The sequence below is a fragment of the Echiichthys vipera genome, assembly GCF_963691815.1.
Source record: "Echiichthys vipera genome assembly, chromosome: 16".
In the NCBI taxonomy this organism is placed as follows: domain Eukaryota; kingdom Metazoa; phylum Chordata; class Actinopteri; order Perciformes; family Trachinidae; genus Echiichthys; species Echiichthys vipera.
In genome coordinates this window covers 23905783-23928264 of record NC_139841.1, presented here as the reverse complement: position 1 = coordinate 23928264, position 22482 = coordinate 23905783, and the positions used below count along the sequence as shown (strand labels likewise).

The 22482-nt window shown below is 41.6% G+C and overlaps 1 protein-coding gene across 10 annotated transcripts in view; it reads left to right on the top strand.

Moving 5' to 3' along the window:
• Positions 1-22482, top strand: part of fnbp1b (formin binding protein 1b) — a gene marked incomplete at its 3' end in the record, with an annotated part of 59019 nt that overhangs the window by 7300 nt on the left and 29237 nt on the right. For 9 of the 10 annotated variants that reach the window (XM_083929644.1, XM_083929642.1, XM_083929650.1 and 6 more), the window contains exons 2-4: positions 13157-13272; positions 17733-17789; positions 18162-18309. In XM_083929644.1, coding sequence (XP_083785770.1) covers positions 13157-13272; positions 17733-17789; positions 18162-18309 — 321 coding nt within the window. Of the gene's footprint in view, positions 1-11405; positions 11513-13156; positions 13273-17732; positions 17790-18161; positions 18310-22482 lie in introns of those variants that run through there. The other variant, XM_083929643.1, reaches the window with a different exon arrangement.

Sequence of the window (22482 nt, the reverse complement as noted above, 5' to 3'; positions counted from 1 at the left end):
TCAAGGTGAGTCTAGCATTGACCTTTTACGTTGCATTGTTAGAGATAATGAATAAATGCTGAGCATCTTGACTGGACCAGGTGTCCGCATATTGATGTAGTTGCATCTTTAATGTTAAACAAACGTGAATCATCACACCCCTAATATTTATGCATGTTATATTTTACCAAAACTTCAATTGGGAGTGTAAAAAATGTTGATTTCTAAAGAATTTGTAACTCAGAACTCAGGATATAATATCCAGAAGAACTTACACAGCCAGCAAGCAGAAACACCACTACATGTGTGGCGAAAGTGAAAAGATGCGTGCGTAAATTTGATTAGCTCTGTTATCTCAATTCTCCATCTGTTCTCTTTTGTGATTCATGAAGTCAGGGAATGTTTCTGGGGCCAATAAAAAGTGGGTTTGCTGCTTGTGTGACAGTAGTGGTCTGTTATTGTTCTTCCTGAAATCTCTTCATTTTTTAAGCAATTCCAGATGCGCAGATCTGTAGACATTGTCGGTACCCTGTGAACCGTTTTAGCATTTACTTAACGGCTGCTTAATGTAAAATGATTCAGAGCCATAATGAAAACTGGCTTGTGCAGCCATGCGGTTACCACACAGTTGTTTCCCACTGCTTGAAAATATTCTAACTGCTGAATTATGTCCAGCTTTCACTCCAGCCCACTCTCGCCTTTCTTTCTTTACATTTCCTCATTTTTTTCCTTCTCTCCGCTTTCATCACACTGACTCATTTGCTTTCCTCTTTCTTGTAATTGCCTCGGTGAGACTGATGTTAATGGATACAGCCTTGTTTGTTTTTTCAAAATAAAAGCTTGTTAGCAACGGTTGTTCAGTGTTTCTCATCTTAGATTTGTCCTCTTACAGTGGGAGAATTAACCTCACATTTTTGCGATTATTGAGAGGTTGTGTGGGCTTGAGGAGGCTTCTTGGCAAGACAGTACACAATTGTGGTCTGTTACTTCTCGAATCTACAGGATGCTTTGTCAAAATCTTTTTGCCTTAGCCGGAATATTGTTCTTTTGGCATTATTAATAATAGGGAAGTATGTGGGGCGCTGTGGACATTTATTAATGCACATGATGCCAGACAGAGAGGGTGGAGGTTGTTGATTGTGTTAGTAAATGTTTTTCTGTAGTAAATGGCATTTGAAATGATATCCGTCACTTCCTCTCCCAGGGTCTGGCTTCATTCAATAACAAAGACGGGCTTCCTCACTAACTTATTAAGTTAAGTTTAAATGTCTCTGTCAGTGCGTTTACATGCACAGCAGTAACCCCAAAATGGTCGTTCCCCGGTTAAGGGAATAATCGGATTATTGAAGTTCCCCATAAATAAACGAAAGGAGGTTGAATGGGAAAATGACGAGAGCCAATCAATCTCCGGTACAGTAGGGGGCGCTGCGCCAACATACAGCTGGTCAGGGGCGGCCGGTGGCTGGGTGGATAAGGCAGTCGCCCCATGTAAAGAGGCTGAAGGTCCTTGAAGGTCCTCCAGCAGCGGCCGCGCGTTCGACTCCGACCTGCGGCCCTTTGCTCCATGTCTCCCCCTCTCTCTTTCATCCCATTTCCTGTCTGTTCCATGTAATAAAAAGGCTTGATAAACTGCCAAAAAAAAATCATAATGGTTGGAATGTGGCTTTTTTTTTGGTTCACCTTTGTCAAAATCACAAGCAGGGGGAAATGGCCGACTTTTTGACAGAATTATGACAGAAACGGGTCTTCTTGGTAGTAATGTTACTTGCCATGGTGAAGTCCTCCCTCGGTTTAAAGGTAAACCTTGTGTTGTAATTGTTTTTTTCACGTTTTCGGCGCCGTTGCTTCCTGGTTTATTCTATTTCCGGGTCAAAAGCCACTGCTGCAGAGGGGGGGGGGGGGGGGGGTGTTTAACCCACGGAGCATGTGCAGACGCAAAATACTCTGGTTAAGCTGTTTATATGCATGAATACCCCCGTTACTAAGTAGTTACTTAGGTCTGTTACCCAGGGTACGTTGTTTACATGGGGTTTGAGAAACCGGAGTATGCTCTTAACCCACATAATCGCATATAAACACACTTCCTGAGTAGTTGTTCACCCTCATTATGCTATGCTGTACATCAACAGAGAAAACACTTTGGTCACACGTACAATTGCATTAAACACACTAAAAAATCTGAGTCTTTCCCAGATGAGTTTCCTGACAGACAGAAAGGCTCATGAGAAGTGCCATCTTTACTCACCTCCTGAGATGAGACATGCTAGGGTGGAGTGAAAGTGCTGCCACACAATTCAGAGAATTTGAAAAACTGTTAGCGCTGCCAGCAAAAAAAAAAAAAAAAAAAAAAGCACCATTCAGATATTTCAGCTAATTTTGTTGATACAGCAGAGGTATTTACTTACAGTGTATACCAAGTCCTCTGCGGCCTCACCCTAATGATGGATTGTAAATATTCTTGCGTCACCATAAAACCTTTTGTTCTTTGCAAGAGAAAACAAAGCTAAAATCTCAAAGTCACTGTGGGCTGTTAGCAGGTTAAAGTGTTGGCTTTTCACCCAGTAGAATAAAAGCAGCCGAGGAACTCAATACAAGAGATTAAGTAGGAGATCCGACATGATGTCTTCCATCCCTAGAGCTTAAGTGTTTTCTTATTCCGCAAAGTGATAGATTTGGCCAGTACACTGTTGAGCAAAACCAACCACAACAGCTCTCCGTTTATCTGTTTTAACATCAGCAGACCATTCAAGCGAAATACAATGCTCTGGTTAAAAATAGCAACCCCGCTCATTGGCTGTTCTAGCCAACGAACTTGCCTACATGACTTTTATCTTGCCTTATGACACCTTTCTGCAGTGTCTAGGTTCAATGAGTTGTTACAGTAAGGACAGTACCACACTGTTGTTTACCTGGAGAGGAAGGCAAGTGGTCGACTGAGAGTCAAAAAAGAAATGCAATACATGGTTGGCACCTCACCAGATGGAGAGATGTGATTGACATGGGAGTTATTTGACTCCTGTCATCTGAAGCTAAGTTATTAAACTTTAGCTGTAGCGTGTGAAGAGCCATTGCAAGCAGAGAGGCCTTACACGACGCTGAGAAAAAAAACAGCGTGTCACACGGATCTATTTATGAACTGAAACTGTGAGCTAGACACAGTTGAGTAAGTGTAAAACATAAAAAATGTTTAATCTAGTCTCTCATTTACTCCCATCGTGTTTGCCTGGAGCCTTAATTATATGCTAGTGCTATTTGTTGTTGTTTTTTCCCATCAAGTTACACGGCAGCTACAGTATGATTCAATTTAAAGACTGACACCTATTGGCAAGGAAGTATAGTCATCCGAAAGATACTAGTTTGACATATTATGTTCAAATCATGGTTGCTCTTCAGCGGAAGAGAGGTCTACATGTGACAGGTCATGGCAGCACATAGCTTGAGTGCCTATGGCAAGAGATTCACCAGAACCATGCATTGCATGACGGCTATAGTGTTAGTGGACAGCTGAGCAGGGGTGTCATTTACAGTAACACTGAAGACAGTGGTAACTCCCCACTTTTGCCCCTTACATTAGAGCTACAAAGATTAATCGATTAGTTGTCAACTATGCAGACTATTTTGATATTAATAATCGGTTTGAATTACGTTTTAAGAAAAAAAAAGTCAAAATTCTCCAATTCTAGCACCTCAAATGTGAATATTTTCTGTTTTCTTTACTCCTTTGTTATTAATCAATAATAATAATATTTAGTTGAAGCCCAACCTGACATGCTTCATGCCATGTGTTCACGTTTACTTACTGGACAACGAGAAGATGGTGTAGCCGTTATAATACTAGATTTTTGAGCTGATGTTGCTCTGATTATGATAAATTGGCAGATAGTAATTTTAAACATAGCACTCAATCTTGATACAGATCTCTTAGATTTATTTTACCTTTTTTTAAAGACTTGTGACAAAGTATTTTGAACGGGACATGTTACAGTTGAAACTTTAAATTAAAATCAAGTTAATTTGGTATGATATATCTGCAATAAGACAATATCGTTATCAGCTCCAGAATATGGGTTTGAAAACTAACTTCATCAGCTGAAAGTGGGACATTTTAATAAATTGTGTACAAACACCAGCTCAGTCAGTGCCATCAGTCTGATACGGATTCATTTATCCATCAATACCCCACTGGTTTCACCCATTCATCCGTATGGCCCATCTCAGGAAAATCTGGATTGCTTCCAACTCATTTACTCAATGAACAATCCATTAGCTCGCTAAGCTGCAGTAGTTTGGTATATAAAGTGTCTCTCTTATTGTTATTATTAAGTTTAAAGTTTTCCTTAATGCCAAAGAATGCGTTATGTAAGATTTAAAGATCTTTGTCCTCAGCTCAAAATCAGCTCAACTAGAACAATGGCTAATGTGTGTTTATGCTGGTCGAGCAGGATTAATCCACAGAACAGCAGCGTCCTATTGGGCGGTTAAGGTAGTTAGAAGGGAGGTTTAGTAATCAGATTAATGACAACGTCATCTAATCAAGTTCTGCGCTGGTTACAACATTTCTGTTGTTCCCTCTCCTTACACTTTTTGTTCTGCCTGCATTCGGTGTACTTCGCCTGATGAATATATTCTTTGATTACAAGAATATTAAATGTGTTTGGATCCAATCTTGTAACACTGCTCTGCTTGACCGAGACTTGCTCCTCTATCGTGTTGCACTCCCCTGAGATGGATTAACTTGGCTCAGAGCTCTTTTCCTTCCACCGTACTTTGTCATCGCATGAAAACCGTGACCATGTTGCGCCGGAGAAGTGAGTTTTTCGTGTTCCTTGACAACGTTCGCTCGGTGAAATCTGAACCGGAGGAGCCTAAGGAAGAGCATCCGCTGAACCCTTGTGAAGAGTATCTGCAGGTGCTGCTGCAGATGAAGGTGACGAGCGCTGTAAGTGAGCAGAGATGTAAAATGATTCTTGCAGACAACAGACGGTATCATTAGTCAAGCAGGAAAGGCTGTGTGACGTTCATAAGATGTCTGTGGCACCGTTGTACAACATGATAAGAAAAGAGTTTCCGCTTTGTAAAATGTGAGACACCAGCTTTTGTACTTTAACAAGGGCAGAGCCTAAAAGAGATCTGCAGTAAAGGTTTCTTTTTGAGTCCATGAATGACCCTTCCAGTTACTATGACACAACTGAGAGGCAGCAATTTCCTGTTGCTTAACCGCCGCAACGAGGGTCGGTGTTTCTTATCGAGTGAGTCGACTACTCATTCTGGTAAGTGACATGGACATACTTAGGTGGAGGGATTAAATAGCGATGGGGGTCGTGCACAGGCAGACGAAGAGAAGAAATGCTTTACGAGCACAGCAGCGTGATACACGTGTGCGTACGCCAACACGCATTCTTAAATTTCAGAGCCGGCAGAGGCGTTGTTTCTATAAATACATCTACATGGCATGCAAACAAGAGCTCTTACACATAAGGTCACCCACTGCCCCAAACAGCTGCTCATATTCCGCAGAACGTATGTGTCTGCATGAGGGAATTTTCCTGTGGTCTCTGTTTTTTTGGTTCTTTCAGAGGAATATTTTGCATGGGTAAATCACCTTACATCAGGCAGTTGGTGAACCTGAATGATGATATTGAAAGTTCCTCAGCTCCGTTATTAGTGATTTATCTGCATATAGAGATATCACAAGAATTCGGCCTCAACAGGCGTATGAGACAGCTGAATTAAAAAGTTACAAACTGCAGTAAGATACATTCATTTCCTTTTATTGGCTTATTTTGACACTAGTGTAAACCGTCTTAGCCTTTGTTCGCAGTCATATGTTAAATCCTCATTGAGGGTGGGTGGGCAGGGGGCTGACAAACCCCTCTCAACCTTTAATAACCCGAAGAGAAAAAAGGCTGAAGGAAGCTATTCAGTCAAGCACGTGATCATCAGTCGTTGTTTACGTGTGTGCACGGGCATGTTTGTGTGTGTGCACGAGGCTTCTGTCCCTTTTCCTGTGACTCCTCTCCGACACAGGGGTTACACCGGGCTATGAAGGCATTGTTCCACCCCGCTTTCTTGTACAAAGCGCAATGTGTGTTCGAGAGAGGGTTTGGCATCTCCTCCAAATATTTGTTCTTGCTGCTGGACGCCCACTGTCGCAAGACACAGTGAAACGCTCCATTGACCAACTCATGGGCCACAGTGGATTTCAGTGGCTCTGCTTTTCTGAGTCGTCTCTCTGGTGTGTCTGATATGGTTAGTAAGAAGTACAAGGCTTTGGTTAATTAGTAGAACAGCTCCGGAGCATTAGATGTTTTCTGCCGCTTCGCTTCATTCGATGAGGCAGGGCTAGTTTGGTGAGAACAATTAGGCTATTTGTTTGTTATTCGAATTGGCAGGACCCTCACAGACTAATGACTGCTTTTGGTTGAATGGAGTTTCTTCCTCGTGCTCCTCTTCACCGCAGTTTGGGGTTTGTTCAGTAACAAGGCTCCTGAAATAACTCATTCATGTTTACCATAATGATTCTAATAGACAAGAACACAAAACGACACTGAAACCAGATTCTCTCTTTTTCCGAATCAGACATAAATAGGGCGTATAACACAGTCAGTGCTTACATCACAAGCTGTGTTTCCATTTAACTATCGAGCAAATTTTAGTTAGGTGTGTTTCCATCAACTGGTTTTGTCAAACGTTGGCGCTGTAGGCCATGCAAGTCTAGGTTGATAACCAGAAACTAAACAAGTTGCCTTGGTCATCGAACCGCATATGCGAGAAGATACAGAGAGAGGAAACAGCTGGTCAGTCCTGTGAGTTAAACGTTGGAGCGAGCGTACATTTTTTTAATGTGCATTTGAGGAAGTTTTATCACATTTAGCTGTTTCCATAAAGCTGGGAAACATGGCTTTAGTCTCTAACGCGCTTCTTTTACTCCAATCTCATGAACTCCAGGACAGTGCATGCCCTCCATGGGACAGTGAGGTATACGGGGTTTCAGTCAGTCTAAGCTACTGTCTTTGTTCAACACATTGAACCATTACCAAAAAAAAGACAAAAGCATCTATAAGCCTATTGTCCTTCCAGCAGAACATCTGTCCCCTCAACCGCTGTGGATTCTCCCCTTCCTCTGGTGTGGCGTCTGCTTTTCTTTGGCTCTACAGGTGTCCTGGCAATGGTTGGACTTCATATAGATACCACTGAGACATAACACTAAAGCTTTAAGCTAAGTTTGGAAAGTTTGAAACGTAGTTGTGAAAGCTTGAAGTTATTTATGGGAAAGTTACAGACACAATTTTTCATCCTTCCATAAGTAATCCATACTACTGCATCCATAGCTGCAATAAAGCATTGCACATTTTAATTTTGTTTTAAATGGGTGAAGGGTAACGGTTATATTAATCTGTTAAGTTTCATCTTTTAAGTAAAATGCTATTCCTATAAAAAATATGTAATGTAATTTCAGACACCCAGTGCACCCATCTGTTAAATCTTCTATAATAATATCCATCTGAAATCTGTATGCTATTACACCACGAGAGAAATGAATAGATACATATTTAATGAGACTTTTTCTCTCACGAATAAACAAACTTGGAAAAAGTCTGATTAAAGAAAGGTTTTAATATTTCTGAGCTTGTTAGATTTGAGTAGTTGCAGGTGTCTTTTAGGCCCTAAAAGATTCCTGCAGCTAAGAGTTTGAAGTGAAAACTTCCCCTTAAACTTCGGGGAAGTTTTCACTTCATCACTATGTGCAGGCTATTAGATATCAGTGCTTTTTGCTGATGGCTGAGTCACATCTGCATTTACATTTTCTTCTACTTCTTAGTCCGTGATTTCCTGTTTGCCTGTTCATTCCCCTCAGTCTACCATTGAAACAGCTCCTCTTGTTTTTAATGGCTCGTTGATTTTTGCTGTGATCACCAGAGCAGCACACCGACCTCCGTGGAGGTGGTAAGGCTGTAATAAAGCAAGAAGCGATCCCAGGGGTGTTTTTAAAACAGTTATCACCAACCTTGTTGTAAAGTGGTTCTACTAACTTTGTGTCTGGTAATCTAAAGTTCTTGAGCTCATCATCATTTGATCATCCCCAAAAACAGAGATGACCATGTCAAATTATTCTTCTTTTAGTGTCTCCTGCATTCCTGCATTATGAATCACCTTGCTTCTTTGTCTTTAGGACATTTCTGGTCAGGTGGTCAGAAAACAGTTCTTCTTCTACATACTCCTTTAATGCCAGACCTTGTGTCTTTGAAACCTACTGGGGATTTTTTTTTAAATACCATCGGCAGCTCAGTGGTGTTATTATGAGTGTTATGCTCTCTACTGCCTTCTGTGGCAGAGAGGAGAAGGAACAGGAAGCCACATAAGAAATGACCTGATTTTATGGTGGTGTTTGATGTCAGACTTGTAAAGGTGCGGGTGTGAGGAAAGTTAGAAATATTTCATCATCTCAGACACTGTTGATTGGTTTCAAATGAGATTTTTGAATGCAATAAATCCAAGGCAAGGCAAGGCAACTTTATTTGTAACGCACTTTTCATACACAAGGCAGACTCAAAGTGCTTCACAGCACAACATGTCATGAATTAAAATGCATCACAGAAAGACAAAAAGAATAAAAACATAGACAATAATAAAAACAGTGCGGACGTTAGAAGTGCAAAGATTTAGCAGAAAGCTAAGGTGAACGTAAAAGTGTTCAGTCTCGTTTTAAAAGTGGTCAGAGTGGGTGAAAGTCTCACATCTTCAGGGAGTTCATTCCAGCTGTTTGTTGCATAATGACTGAATGATGCTTTCCCTTGATTTGAGTTTACTCTGTGGTATTTAGGGAGCACTAACACTGTCCTTCCGCACCTGGACAAAACCGTTTTTTCAGCTAAAGCCTAGTGCGTTTGAGCAGTGTGAGTGCAACCGCTCCGCGCATAACTGAGAGAGGTGGTCTTTTGTAGAGCCCGTTTACACATGTACGAGCACGAGGCCTACGACGGTTCTGACGTCATGTTATGTGCGCCTGTTCGGACATAGAAAAAAGAAGGAGGGACCATGCGCGGACATTTAACAACAACAACAATGGCAGCGAAAGGTTCACGTTGGTGTGATGCCGAGGTGGAGTGTTTACTGCAGATTTGGTCGGATGAAAAGATTCAAAAACAGTCTACAAGACGCACAAAAACTCCGAGGTCTATGGAAAGATTTGTAAACAAAGCGACGCACCGTGATGACGTCATTCAATGCGTGTGACGTGTTACGGCGTGATGACATATGGACAGCAAGAAGCATTTGCGCGAGGCCCAGGTAATGTGAGTACAAACGGGCCTGGGGCGCGGGGGGAGAGGGAGGGGGGACAAGTACCCTAAAGCCCGGGGCGCGGTGCGGAAGGACAGTGTGAGTACGCCCTTAGATTCCAACACTGTGTATTCTGCAGTGGTTACCATTTCCCTATCATGCTTTCAGTTGCCTGTAAGATTTGAATCCTTAACGTCTATAGGAAGTTAAACCTCTGCGTTGTAGAGATGCAGCTCAATTTGCGGGTGAAATCAAGAGATTTGATCTGGAGTGGTAGCTAAATAACGTGCATTAGTTCAGATTAACTAGCAGTCTAATACATTAAACTGCACCCATAATCTCCATCACCAGTTGGGAAGGGTTGGAGGTCAGGAGGCTGATCCTTGCACAAGCATGTGTTTGTTTTCTTACAGCACATGGGCAGCCTACATATATTTTAGTATCAAAGTGTCTCCTTTGTTCTCTGTTTGAACCTGTCCCCCCATTTCCTAAATAATAAAAAATATTTAGCTGCGCTGTTCTATTTGTTTTCTCTCATGTACTACCACAATAGTACATGCATCGCAGTGAGCGCTAGCGTGTCCTGAAATAACAAGCAAAGCGGGGCTTGGTTCGTTTCCTGAAGGGATCCCCCACTTCTTCCCTCCCGCAGCAACAAGGTCAGGTGTCAGAGGCCGCAGATGACAGAATGGAAGTTGGAGCAGGAGTTATTAGTCTCTAGCACAGGACCCATAGCAGGAGCTTTAGCGAAAAATTCCTTTGCCGCTTTGACTATGAGTCTAGTAACTGTTCAGCCAACTGTGACAGAATACCTAACGCCGTATGATGTGCATGCGGTGAGTGCACACGCTAACTGAAGTAACTGGGAAGTGGATTCTTTTTTACACTTTTGTTCATCTTTTCCTACTGAAATCACTTTTTTTCCCAACATAATAATACTGTATATTCTCGGCATCCTGCTCCTTTGCAGTTTTGAAACAGTTTTCAAGGTTAAAGTTCCTTTTTTGTCTTTCATGGGTGAAAAATGGACTTGAGATAGGACAAATTGCTGCATCTAGACCCATCATCACAATGAAATACATTAAAAACACATATTCAGACAGGTACAAATAGTCTGCTTGGAACAATAATATGTAAATATTATGTTTTTTCCCGCAACAAAAACAATAATTTCCACATTAAAGTCCTTAAAAACGAACTCATCTACCTCCAGAAGATACAGCTGCAAATGTTTTACTTTCTTCTTCACTCTCCCCCACTTCACATGCTCGTCTACTTTTCTTTTCTTTGGTTACAGATTTATTTATTTTTATTGCCAGTGCCGAATCATTCACAAAATATACAGGGTTTGATATTTTACAAGTTGCAATGGCAGGAGGTTGAGGCAATGGAGACTACACGAATGCACGCTCATGTCTGACACACTTTCAGATAATGTGTTGTTGTCTTTAATACTTGCCCCACTTAGATTCATAAAATATTAAGCAGCTCTTTCTCTTAGAGCTCGGGAATTGCTTTGTCGATGACTTTTCCATTTTACTGGAACAGCAGATATTAGCGAAGATTCATGAGCTCGGAATGACTCATCAGGTCGTGGATCATAACCTTTTTTATATGTATATTTTATCACATTTGAAATACGGTGAAGTGAAGAGTTTATGAGGTCCCAGCAGCAGTAGGATACCCCCCCCCCCTTCCCCTTTCAATCCCCTCCCATACATGTAATCCCGCCTCTCCTGTAATTTCTACTGCTTCACCCCCACCCCTCCCTCTGCTTTCCGCTCTCTTTTGCCATCCTCCTCTCCCATCCCACTTAGTCCACCTTACGCCTGATGGAGCATTGAGCCTGAATGCTGTGGGCAGCCGTGGCCTCAGATTCAGAGTGTGCATGTGTGACGGAGTCAGTGCTGCCACGGTTCCTCTGCTGCTTTCTGGGGATTCTTGCTCTTTCCAGACAATCGGGAAATACTTGCTACAGCTGTGCAGTTTCTTTGTTGCTGCGTGGGAGTGGGGGGTCAGCGGACATTTGCTCCAAAACCCAGACAGTAATCTGCCCTTGCTCTGCTTTGGATACCTTGGAAATGGTCTTGTTGATGCCTTCCCCGACCTAACCTCAGCCTTTTGTTGTCCTGCTTCGGAGAGGAGGGGAGGAAGGCGAGTTGGATGGACATTTTCTGGATTTGGATATTTCAAAAGGGTACACATTCCACACGGAGACACACCGGATAAGATGGTGCCCCTGCAAAAAAGGGTAATCTGAGTTATGTATGTGGGGGAGTGTGTGTCAGAGAGGGGAGGGTTTTATGTGCATGATGTGGCTGCAGTGATGTGCGCTGATTGTGGTCTGCTTTCTTCCGAAAATAGTTGGTGTCTACAAGTGAAAATGAAGCTGTTTAATGACTTTAATTGGCACGTAGGTTTGAGAGTGAGCATGCTCTTGGGCTTCAACGGGGGAGCGAGGCTTGCTGTAGAAACAAGATAGGTGTCTTGAGTGCAGAGAAACCGAGGGAGAAATAACAAATCCAAGTGACAAGGCTGAGAGGTTGAGTCATTTCCAGTAAAATGTAAAATGTTTGGTTTTATCTTTGTCATTCTTTTGTTGAGTGGCTTGTTTTTTGAGTGATTGCTCATTGAAACTAATGAACAATGCAGAATGGAAAGTCCCCCTTCATTCAAAGTACTCTATTGTTGTCCTTGAGTGCTTCAATTGGGAGTCGTTTAATTTGTGCTACAAAGGTTTTCAAGAGGTTTCATCACAATTAATAGGTTTTCGGTAAAGCTTCAATCGTCCTGCGTTTTCAGCGTGCTTGATTATAATTAAAAAGTCAGTCAAAGACACATTTAAAGTGCTGCATAACCGTGGAGGCTCAAGTGTAACTCTTGAACTTTTCATCACCACAACCGTTTCCTGTCTCTTTGATATGAAAGTGCTCTTAGTGCAGAGATGCTTCAAGCAGTCACAGAGTACATTTCGTGGTTTGCTCAGAGAATCACACAAACATTTTCAGGCTCACACTTCATATTTAGTTAGTCGTGCTGGAGAACCCATTAGCTGGACTCAGGAAGACTTCAGTTATGGTGGAGGAGAAGATGGGGGACTGTTGGAGCTACACCAAGGTTGTTGTTGTTTCTTTTTGGTTCATCTTTAAAATTACACACGCTGCCTTTAGAAGGTTTGAAAGCAACCATATTATTGTCAGTAAATTAGCTGCAGCATGTGTGTGTTGATGAAATTCTTTCTTTTCTGAACTGATGGATTTCAAGACGTGACCTCATTTTTTCCCCTCACAAGTCACGAACAAATCATGAATAACGAGTTCAGCCCCAACAGCTGTATTTGGTTATCAGTAGTGTAGACTGTCAGTGACTGTTTTTACTATGAACGACTCTACGCGACTCTCCATGACAGACCTCACTGTGAGATATAATCAAGGGAAAAAACTCACATGTCACATCTACAACTTGAACTGACAGTGTCAGTCATAGGCCAGGCAATGCAACCTTTGAAGGTGTTGAATGTATGAATTGTAACGATGAGAGTAGGTCAGATGTTTTTATCCGATCGGTGGCTTAGAATGAACACATTGACTGACACATATATGCCCGATTGCTTTAATAGGGGGAATGCAGATGGACAACATTCCCACAACAAATTAGCGTTGCATTTCTAGAAGATGAGTACGAATGTGTGTTGGGTATTCTTGGTAATATTGGATGTAAACGTGGATTTACTGTGGCGCTGCTTGTTTATAGAATACAATGTCCTCATCAAGATGATTGAATCTTTTATTATCATTTCATTCCTTTTGTCTGTATACGTTATACTGTTAGATTGCTATCACCCTTGCGTTTGAGTGATTTAATCATTATGTCTCTGTCTCCTCCTTTGCTACAGGATCAGTTTGACAACTTGGAGAAGCATACGCAGTGGGGGATCGAGTTTGTGGAGAAGTACACCAAATTTGTCAAGGAGAGATCAGAGATTGAAACCAACTATGCAAAACAAATTAGGTGAGTACTCAGGCTGATTTACGATCCACATTTGGGGTTGCAGAGCTGTGATTTTATGGTCCATCCAGGTGGCTTTGATAAACACAACCCCCCATCTACAGCAGGATTTGACCTGGAAGTGTCCTTGAAACAGGGGACTGAATCCTTACCAGCTTGTTATGTAGCTGACCGTGACCTATGACCTTCCTCTGAAGGCGGAAACTGAAACGAGAATTCCCTTATGGAAGCAGTACATTAGCATTAGGGTTATACAGTATAAATAAGCATAATTGCTTTAGTGTATATCTATAAAAACCAGCGTGAGAGAGGATGTCTGTCCCCTCCTCCATCTTTCTTTTTTTGTGTATGTAGAGTCTGTGTGCCTCTCTCTCACTCTCTCATGCATGCACGCTGTCTGTTGCTAGCTTCTGCTTCAGGCAAGAGGAAGTCAGGTTGTGGGGGGATGGGGTGGAGCTTGTGTTTCCATAGAGACTAGAAGGTATCAGCATTATCAACCCCAGGTCTGACCCAGATTTTTTTAGATTTTTTCCTCCAACCACAAGTGTCGGCCCCGCCCCCTCCAATTCTCCCCACACACACACACACACACACTCTGTTTCTATGCACTCGCTGATTCTCAAAGGCAGTGATGGGAGTATGAGCAGTCCTGCACCGAGGCGATCCACCTCTTAAGTCCTTTTGCATCCCAACACAGTAGGAGATACCCCTCAAATCCACAATCCTCATCTTTAAAGAAGCCTGGCAATATGGCTAATGCTTTAAGTATTGACCCCAACCCCCCATTTCATAGTGACTAGCCAATACCAATCGAGTATTCACATAGCAACCCCCCTGCAACAGATCCTCTACAGACCATACTGCTCCTCTTTTTCAGAGTTAAGTCAGCTTGAGATAATAGGACTAGCAGTCTGTGTTTACATGCGTGCATTACTCACCCATCATATCCCAGCACCCATGAACCTTTCATAATCAAAGTCAGACACATAATTGATTGTTTTAATATCTATTGTTCTGTTTCTCTTTTTAAACATTTGCAGAAATATCTGAATTAAGAGAAACAATGTCAAAATTCTATTAAAATCACAGGAAATATTAACGTGCATTCATACCTCTCTTACCACGGTGCTTACATTTGCTTTTGTTCATGTGTGTGCACAACTGGATAGTTCTTAACGTGATCCAAAGTACATCGCTTTAAAGCCAAAATCAGGATTGTTAATAAATGCTGTGGCCCAAAAACATACGCGGCCACAGATTTTCTTTTGTGTTTGAACACATATGGATATCCCATAATTGCATGAGTCAGCATCTGTCTACAGTATGTTTGACAAAAGAACAGAGGTAGACTCATCTCGCCATGGCAGGTTGCCTTTTATTGAACTTCAGGCTTCGCAGATGGTGCGGATGTTTTCAGTCAGTGTGCTTCCACAGAGGGTCCGCTGTCAAACTCGGTCTGGTCACACACACACACACACACACACACACACACACACACACACACACACACACACACACACACACACACACACACACACACACACACACACACACACACACACACACACACACACACACACACACACACACACACTAACACACACACACACACACATATGGGCACACTTGTCAGAAACAGGCTTAAATGAGGAAATTAGGATGTTCTGACAGGATAGCATGAGTCATAGAGTTTCCTGTGTTTTCAACACACTGTGCTTCTTTGTTATGGTGCTACTTGGCCATACCTCAGGACTAATTATCCCTTTTAATCAACTTAGCTCATGAAATCAGGCTTAATCTAACTGGGGCGCTCAAACCAAAAGGAACACAGGGCTGTTAGATCTAATGAAGTAATGGAATTGGCGATTTTGCGTAGTCCTCTTTTCTCTCATCTGTGTTGTCGGGCAGATTTTTCCTTCTGTTCTTTCGTTTCCATTCAGAGGTACCAGACCTTTAAACGGTGGACATTTATGACACATCATAAAACACAAGACATAAAACATAAGTATTTAAAAACATTTATAATAGCAGCATTTCATTTAACTGTCGAAAGGTTTCACCGATCTGGTTTTGCCAATGATGACTTACTGACACATATAATGATTCATCAATAAGTTAATTGACAGAAAATAATTGACAAGCTATCTTGATAATCGATGAGCTGTGTGTGTGTTCAAGACAACATTTTGTCTTTCCAGTTTTTGAATTGTGAGGATTTGCTGCTTTTCTTAGTCTCACGTAGGTCTGCAACTAATGATTATTTTCATTGCTGAATTAATTTGTATCAATTTGATTAGTTAGTCGGCTGTTTAGGTGATAAAATGTCAGAAAATGTTGAAAATTGAGGTTCCAGAGCCCAAGATTACGCCCTGAAATATTTTGCGTTGTCCGCAACTCAAAGATATTCACTTTACTGTCATAGAAAAGGTAGAAACCAGACAATATTCACATTAAAGACGCTGGAATATGAGAATTTGAACTCATTTTGAGCAGCTTGGTGATATAGGATATTTGATAGTTTATGCCCTTATGTTATTAATGTGGTTTTCCTGCTATGAAAAGTAAAAATGCTACTGGGAAGAGGGCCTACAGATCTGGGTTAGAGGATAGAACTTATTGATCACCAGCTGAATGAGGTTCAGCAGTTATCATACAATTAGAAGTAAACTACATGATATAGGCCTCATTGCTCACCAGTCCAACGTCAGCAATGGCTGTTACACTACTATGTGCCATGTCTATCAGCACACTGACCGCACAGTGCACTAATCCCATGAATAATCCTCTTCTCCTGTACTGGTGTAAACATGCACAATGCTTCAGTCTAGTCATTGCAGGGCAATGCATTGATGGCCCCCCTCCCCCCTCCCAAATTCCAGTCTGGCATAATCCATAACACAGTGGGAATAAAGTCCTGCTAACAAAAGACACTGGGTGAGGGTGAAGAGAGTCTCCGTCTGTACTGCGGTTACAGCGTCAACCAGTATGTAGAACCTATGCACTCCTGCGGTATCATCTCCCATATAAAGACATGAACAAACTTAAACATACACTGTTTAATCATAATTAAGTGCTACCCTTATTTTTATAGGTTTGTTAAATATGTTATTGAGGTGAGCGGGCAAATGCATTCTGACACACGACATCTGGTTGTGAGTGAATGAATGAGTTAGTGGGAACTTGCACTATAATTAGAGATGGGGTGAGAAGGACAGAGAGAGAGAGAGATAGACAGATAGATCTGCCTAGCAACAGTGCAAACACCACCGGGGAGCATAGCAGTGGGGGGATGTCAGCAGAGCCCAGACACACATGTACATGTAGTTTTTTTTACACATACATTATTTATTTCAGCAGGAATTTTGCATGCTTTTTATAATATGTACAAGCTGAGGTATGTCAGTCCATCGGTGAAAACAGTGCTTTAATATAACAGCAGGGGCAACTCCCATCGACTGTGAAAAGAGATTTCAAAGCAATTGCTATGATTTACAATAATTATTATGATATAAGAAGTGGACAGTTAGTAGTGTTGTTTTTTTTAACATTGTACTCATAATTGTTACAAATGATCATGACGTTTATTACAGAATTTGTCTCAACGTGAACTATTTTTAAGCAATGACTTGTAAGACATAGGGAGTTATATCGTCATTTTTCAATCCTATTCTATTGTCACCATGTTACATTCAGCTTTACTCTGACTTAGTGTAAATCTAATATGGCTTTTCTTGTTTGCGTGGACCTGTTTTTTGTGTATGTGCAAAACACAAATTACGAAAAGTGCTCTTTGATTAGACAAAGGCATAAGCACACAATTTGCACCCAAATTCATCAGAGCATTGTGCATGTTATTATGTCCTGTTGACAGAGTAGCCGTCAAACGCAGAATCGGCAGTCGGGCGGTGAGCGTGTCACACTGTCATGATGAAATAAACGTGACATGATGTACTGTAGCCTGTCAAACAACACAACAGTTGCTAGGTTAAGAGAAGGACATGGAAAGACTGTCACGACCATAATAAAGGTTGCGATTCACAGTACGCAGCCTATTCCCAACAATATCATCTACGACTTGTACAATGATATATCATGTTTACACATCTTCTTTTTCCGTGTCCTCCTCACACTGCACTCATGTCTTGCCAGTAACATTCAGCCAGAGTCAAAGCAAGGGCAATGGCTGCATAATAAAGCTTGTTTCTGGTGACTGCTTCTGCATGCATAACCCCTGTGGGAGTGGGCATGATTTATGACCTGAAGAGAGAAAAGGGGATGTAGTGGAAGCAGCAGAAAGCACTCTGCTCTATTGAAAAGTGTACTGGATGATCCTTCAGCAGGTCCATAAGGGCAGTGTCAGGGAAATATAATGGGAATGGTGCACTACCACCCATCTGCAGACCGTGCTCTAAGAAAGATACTGTAGGAAATGTCTGAGAAGGTTGAACTCTTTGTCTCCACAGGAATTTATCAAAGAAGTATCAACCCAAGAAGAACTCACGAGAAGAGGAAGAGAGCAAGTAAGTTAAAGAATCCTGCATAAAAAGTAGAACATATAATTTGGAAAATACGCTTACGGGTGTTGACTTGCATGAGTCAAGAAATAGTTTGGCATATAACAGATTTTGTTATTGCTGGACAGCTGTTTCCCTCTGTTTCCAGTCTTTATCTAAACTAAGCTATGCTAACCGGATGGTAGCTATAGCCTTGTATCTCAACGTACTCCCAGAAAACAAGAATTGTATTTCCCCAAAATCTCCAACTATTTCTTAAACATGTTCCCTTCTGAATCATCTGTTCCAAACTACTATTTCTGAACAAAATTACTGTGTTCGCATCTTGTCTTTGCAGCTGTAGTCTTTCCTCTGACATCACTCCCCGTGTCTCACCAGGTACACCTTCTGTCGAGCCTTCCTGACGACACTCAACGAGCTGAATGACTACGCGGGTCAACACGAGGTCATAGCGGAGAACCTGACGTCTCAAATCATCACAGAGCTCTCGCGCTACCTGCAGGAGGTCAAGACCGAGAGGAAATCGGTGAGATGGCAATCTTAATGATGAATCTTGCAGACTTTTAGACAGTAGGACATGGATTCTGGAAAGGAAAACATGACACATTGGCCTGCAAAATAAAAAGAAATAGCCCATTCCCTCTGTATACTCTATTCTGCATGAACTGAGGTCATCGCTGAGTAAATATAGATACACCCAAAGTGGAGAACGTGACTGACTGAGTCCTTTTTAAGGAACAAAGTCATCTTCTCTCTATCATTACAGGCTTATTTCTCTCTTATATAACCCATCTTACGAAAAATTGGTGCACCGCGTACTATTCTTAAACGTTGAAGTCACTTTGGTCCTCACCATTATAAAGCGATTTGGAAGAGAGGTGGACCTGCAGCGCATGATTCATAGATAACAGCGTGGTGCCAATTAAATCCATAGAGTTGTTAGTGAAGCAGAGAGAAACTAGACAACCCAGCTGGAAAAAAAGTCCTTTCTAGAAATATGCCATGGACTCTTGTGTCACAGAAGTCCAGCTGAGGGAACTGGAGTGGAAAACCAAAACCAGAGGGCTCCTCACAGGCACAGTTAGAGTATGTGCAGCAAGTGGTGACATCAGCATCGCTGCAACCTCTACTTTATCTAAATTCAGCCGGCCCAGTGTTGCATTATTAGTGATCCGTTTGGATTTCCTATTTGGGTTTTAGTTGCAGCAAACACCGAAAGAAAGGTTGTTTCCAGTGCCTCTGAAGGGGAATCATCAACTGCCTGTTTTGCTCTTTTGGTTGTGGTTTAGCCCGGCCTGGTTTGGGTTGTCATGGCATTCGTATCTGTAGTGTCCAGATTGAGGGTCCACGGACAAACCCCTGCTGTCCTGAGGCTGCAGGATGTCACTCCGACACCCCTCTTCCTCTTCATTTTTTCCTCTTTATTTTTCTGTATGTTTATAAATATCTCTTTCTTTTCACTCTGCCCTCCCTGTTTGTCATGTGCCTGCCTCTCTCAAGTGAAAAAACCTCTGCGTTTGCCAGTTCTGGGGGGCTTTCCGTTCATAGCATGACCCCATAACTTACGCTGTCTTTTCAAAACAAAAGACTGTTTCTTCTAAAAAAATCAGTGAGCAAATAGTTGTTCAGTTGTATTCAGAACAAAATCCTTGTAGGGTAAATGAAGCCCATTCAGCTCTTTTTTCAAGTTTCCCTCAACACAGTCGTGAATGATGGAGAACAACGCTCTTTGACAAGCGTTGAAAAGGCTAATAAGCTATAAAAGAATAATACCATCATCAAAATTGGCCTTTATTTATTTGCAGAACAACATTCAGGGTTTCATAGTCAGTACGACCATTAGAAAAAGTACATTACTGATGACTTCCCCTTGCTTGGTTTCATTCACATGAATTTTTAAGCACCATTTAGTATTCTTTTTGTTGTGGCTTCGTTTTTTTTTATTTTTTATGTGCGTCTATGTTAGACAAAGCTGTGCAGGCAGACCCAGACAGTGGGATTAGAGGAGGGTCAGGGCCTGCCTCTCCTAGGTTTAGAGAGTTTATTGGACAGGTAAAACCCGCACTACAAACCAGAGGGAGAAGGTAAAATAATACCCCATTAGTTTCTCATGCAGGGGTTGGTTTCGTAACTCTCCCCACCTCCCTTTGCTCTTTCCCTGAGTGAACCTCTTGTTAAGCTCAGCTTGGGGTGGCACAGGAGGTGAAGCCAAGAATGTTGCCTTAAAGGATTTTATTTGAGAGCAAAAGTAAAACCTGTTTTTATAGGTCAGACTGCTTGATAAAAGGTGTTATGCAAACATTATTCATTGATTAGATTTAAATTACAAAGACAAAGGCAGAATTCTCAAAATATATCATGACTCTGATAAGATGCCGTATCATTTTCCAGGCATTGTTGTTTTTATGGCCTTATAGTATAATAGGCAATGATGAAGATCAGGCCGGGTTAATAGGGGATAAGGGTCTAAGTCCCATTGGACTGCGATTGTGCTGAGGAATCATAATAAGGTGTTCGGTCAGCACACTGCTGTCCTCGCCAGGCCTACGATCACAGGGCTTAGCTATCCTCTCTAATCAGAACTGATAAAGACCCTTAAAGACTCAGCAAGACCTCCAGAGACTTCCCATTTACTGTAACATTCATAAATGCCACTTTACTGTATATATCAACATTACTGAGGGAGTCCACCACTTGAAGGTTAGACCACTGTGTGCTCTTTTGTACCCACAGCACAGCACATAATTATATCTTTCGGTGTTCTATCGGTCTTACCCCGCTGCGATGTGACATGTTTAACCAGCTAGAAAAACTGCACAAAAAAAAAAAGTAATACATCTCATGCAGCCGGCAGGGCCTGAAAAATAAGCACTACATTTAGCGAAAAGTCAGCTGAAAACTATAATGCGCTATAAAACATCTTTAAGGTGGGCTTGGCGGAGGACATTGTGCTCTTTTATCTCTTAGAAGAGCAATGAGGAGAGCTGCAGCCACAGTGGAAGAGCAGTGGGTTTCCCAGGAGTGGCCTCGCATGCCTTCTCGCGTTTAGTGGAAAGACAAATAGGAAACGGAGAGAGGGAGAATCGATCTTTGGATCTTCCCATAGCCGCTGCACGCCCATCTCAATCCAGAATACTTCAGTATAAATTACAGCAATAATACTCTGTTTGAACCGCCGCCTAATGGTCTAAACATGAGGAGAAACGTCTCTCTACTCTCAAGATCTTGTATGACTTGTGTCTACTTCTAATACCTAATGATTATATGTGTGTTGTACTGGACTTCAGGTGCACATTCCTATGAAGTCACGTCAATAAATGAACAACAGATCAGTGAGCGCTTGTGTGTGTGTGTGTGTGTGTGTGTGTGTGTGTGTGTGTGCACAGATGCCCCTCTTCACACAGGTAAACCCAAAAGGGCAAATGCGGCGCTGAAAGCAATGTTGTAATCCTTTCTCTTATTTGTAAGACGGCAGAGGATGTTTGCTGATTCTCCTGTCTTTCACCTCATGTCTCTGTTTTGCTCAAAACATATTGCACAGTTTATGATTGTATACATGGAGGGGACAGCATGTGAGTCACGCAGGATGAATGTCACAGCCAGCCCCATCAAAGCATGTCTGTTTCAGCTCAGCTCAGTCTGGTACGAGGATGACACTAGAAAGTAGATAACAGCAACAGTAGTTCATGCTTGAGACACCGGAACACACACACACACCTGTAACAGTAGCTGTGTGTGTGTGTGTGAGTGTATGTGGAGAAATATGTTTTTTTTTTTTTTTAATTTGACTGATTGAAATCCACAGATCTACAGTACATTCTTTTAAGCTTACATGCCTTGGTTCTGTTTCAAATGCACCTGGAGGGAGTCTGGTCGTCTGCGTTGTACCAGGAAGTGCTAGCATGAGAATTCCTTTGTTGATGAAAAATGTGGTCACTGCACAGCGAGTAGTTCTGCTTAGCATTATTAATTAAATATTAAAGCTTATGATCTAATGGGCCTGGATTGAGTAATGATCACATTTTTCCAGTCCCCCTTTTATTACAGTTTATATATCAGTGTAGTTAAAGTTTGGAGTTTGGGTCAAGAATCTGTCAGCGTGTCTGTTGACTCCAACTTATTTTCTTTGTCACTGTGTCTGGATAACTGAGTGGCAGTGTCAGGTCATCGACCTGTTGAAGTACCCCAGATGTCCGTGACAGTGCCAGCATGAAGGCTGTAACCGAGAAGGATCTGTGGAAGAAAGACAGGGTGTGTCTACTCCCATAAGGGCTGGATGGACCAAGAGGGCCTAGTGTATCTCTGCAGTTATTCTTTTAGGAAAGCATATAGGATATATATATATATATATATATATATATATATATGTATGTACCAATAAATAGATATAACAATCATAAATATGATAGGAAGTCAAATTGCTTTAATTGACTTAATAAGTGCAGCTTCTACACACTCGGATGTACCTTTAAAGTTGGTTTGTGATCTGCCAATATACACATATCGAGTATACATTGAGTGATTTGAAAGATTATGTTAAAACATTTAATTTGAATTCTTTGGCAAAATGCTCTATAAAAGCCAAAGTACGTTTGATGTACTCTCTGGAATAATTGTACGAAAAACAAAAACATTAAACCATCCATCTTTGCTCTCTCCATCTCAGCCTTTCTTACCCTCAGGTCTGCATAAACTATAA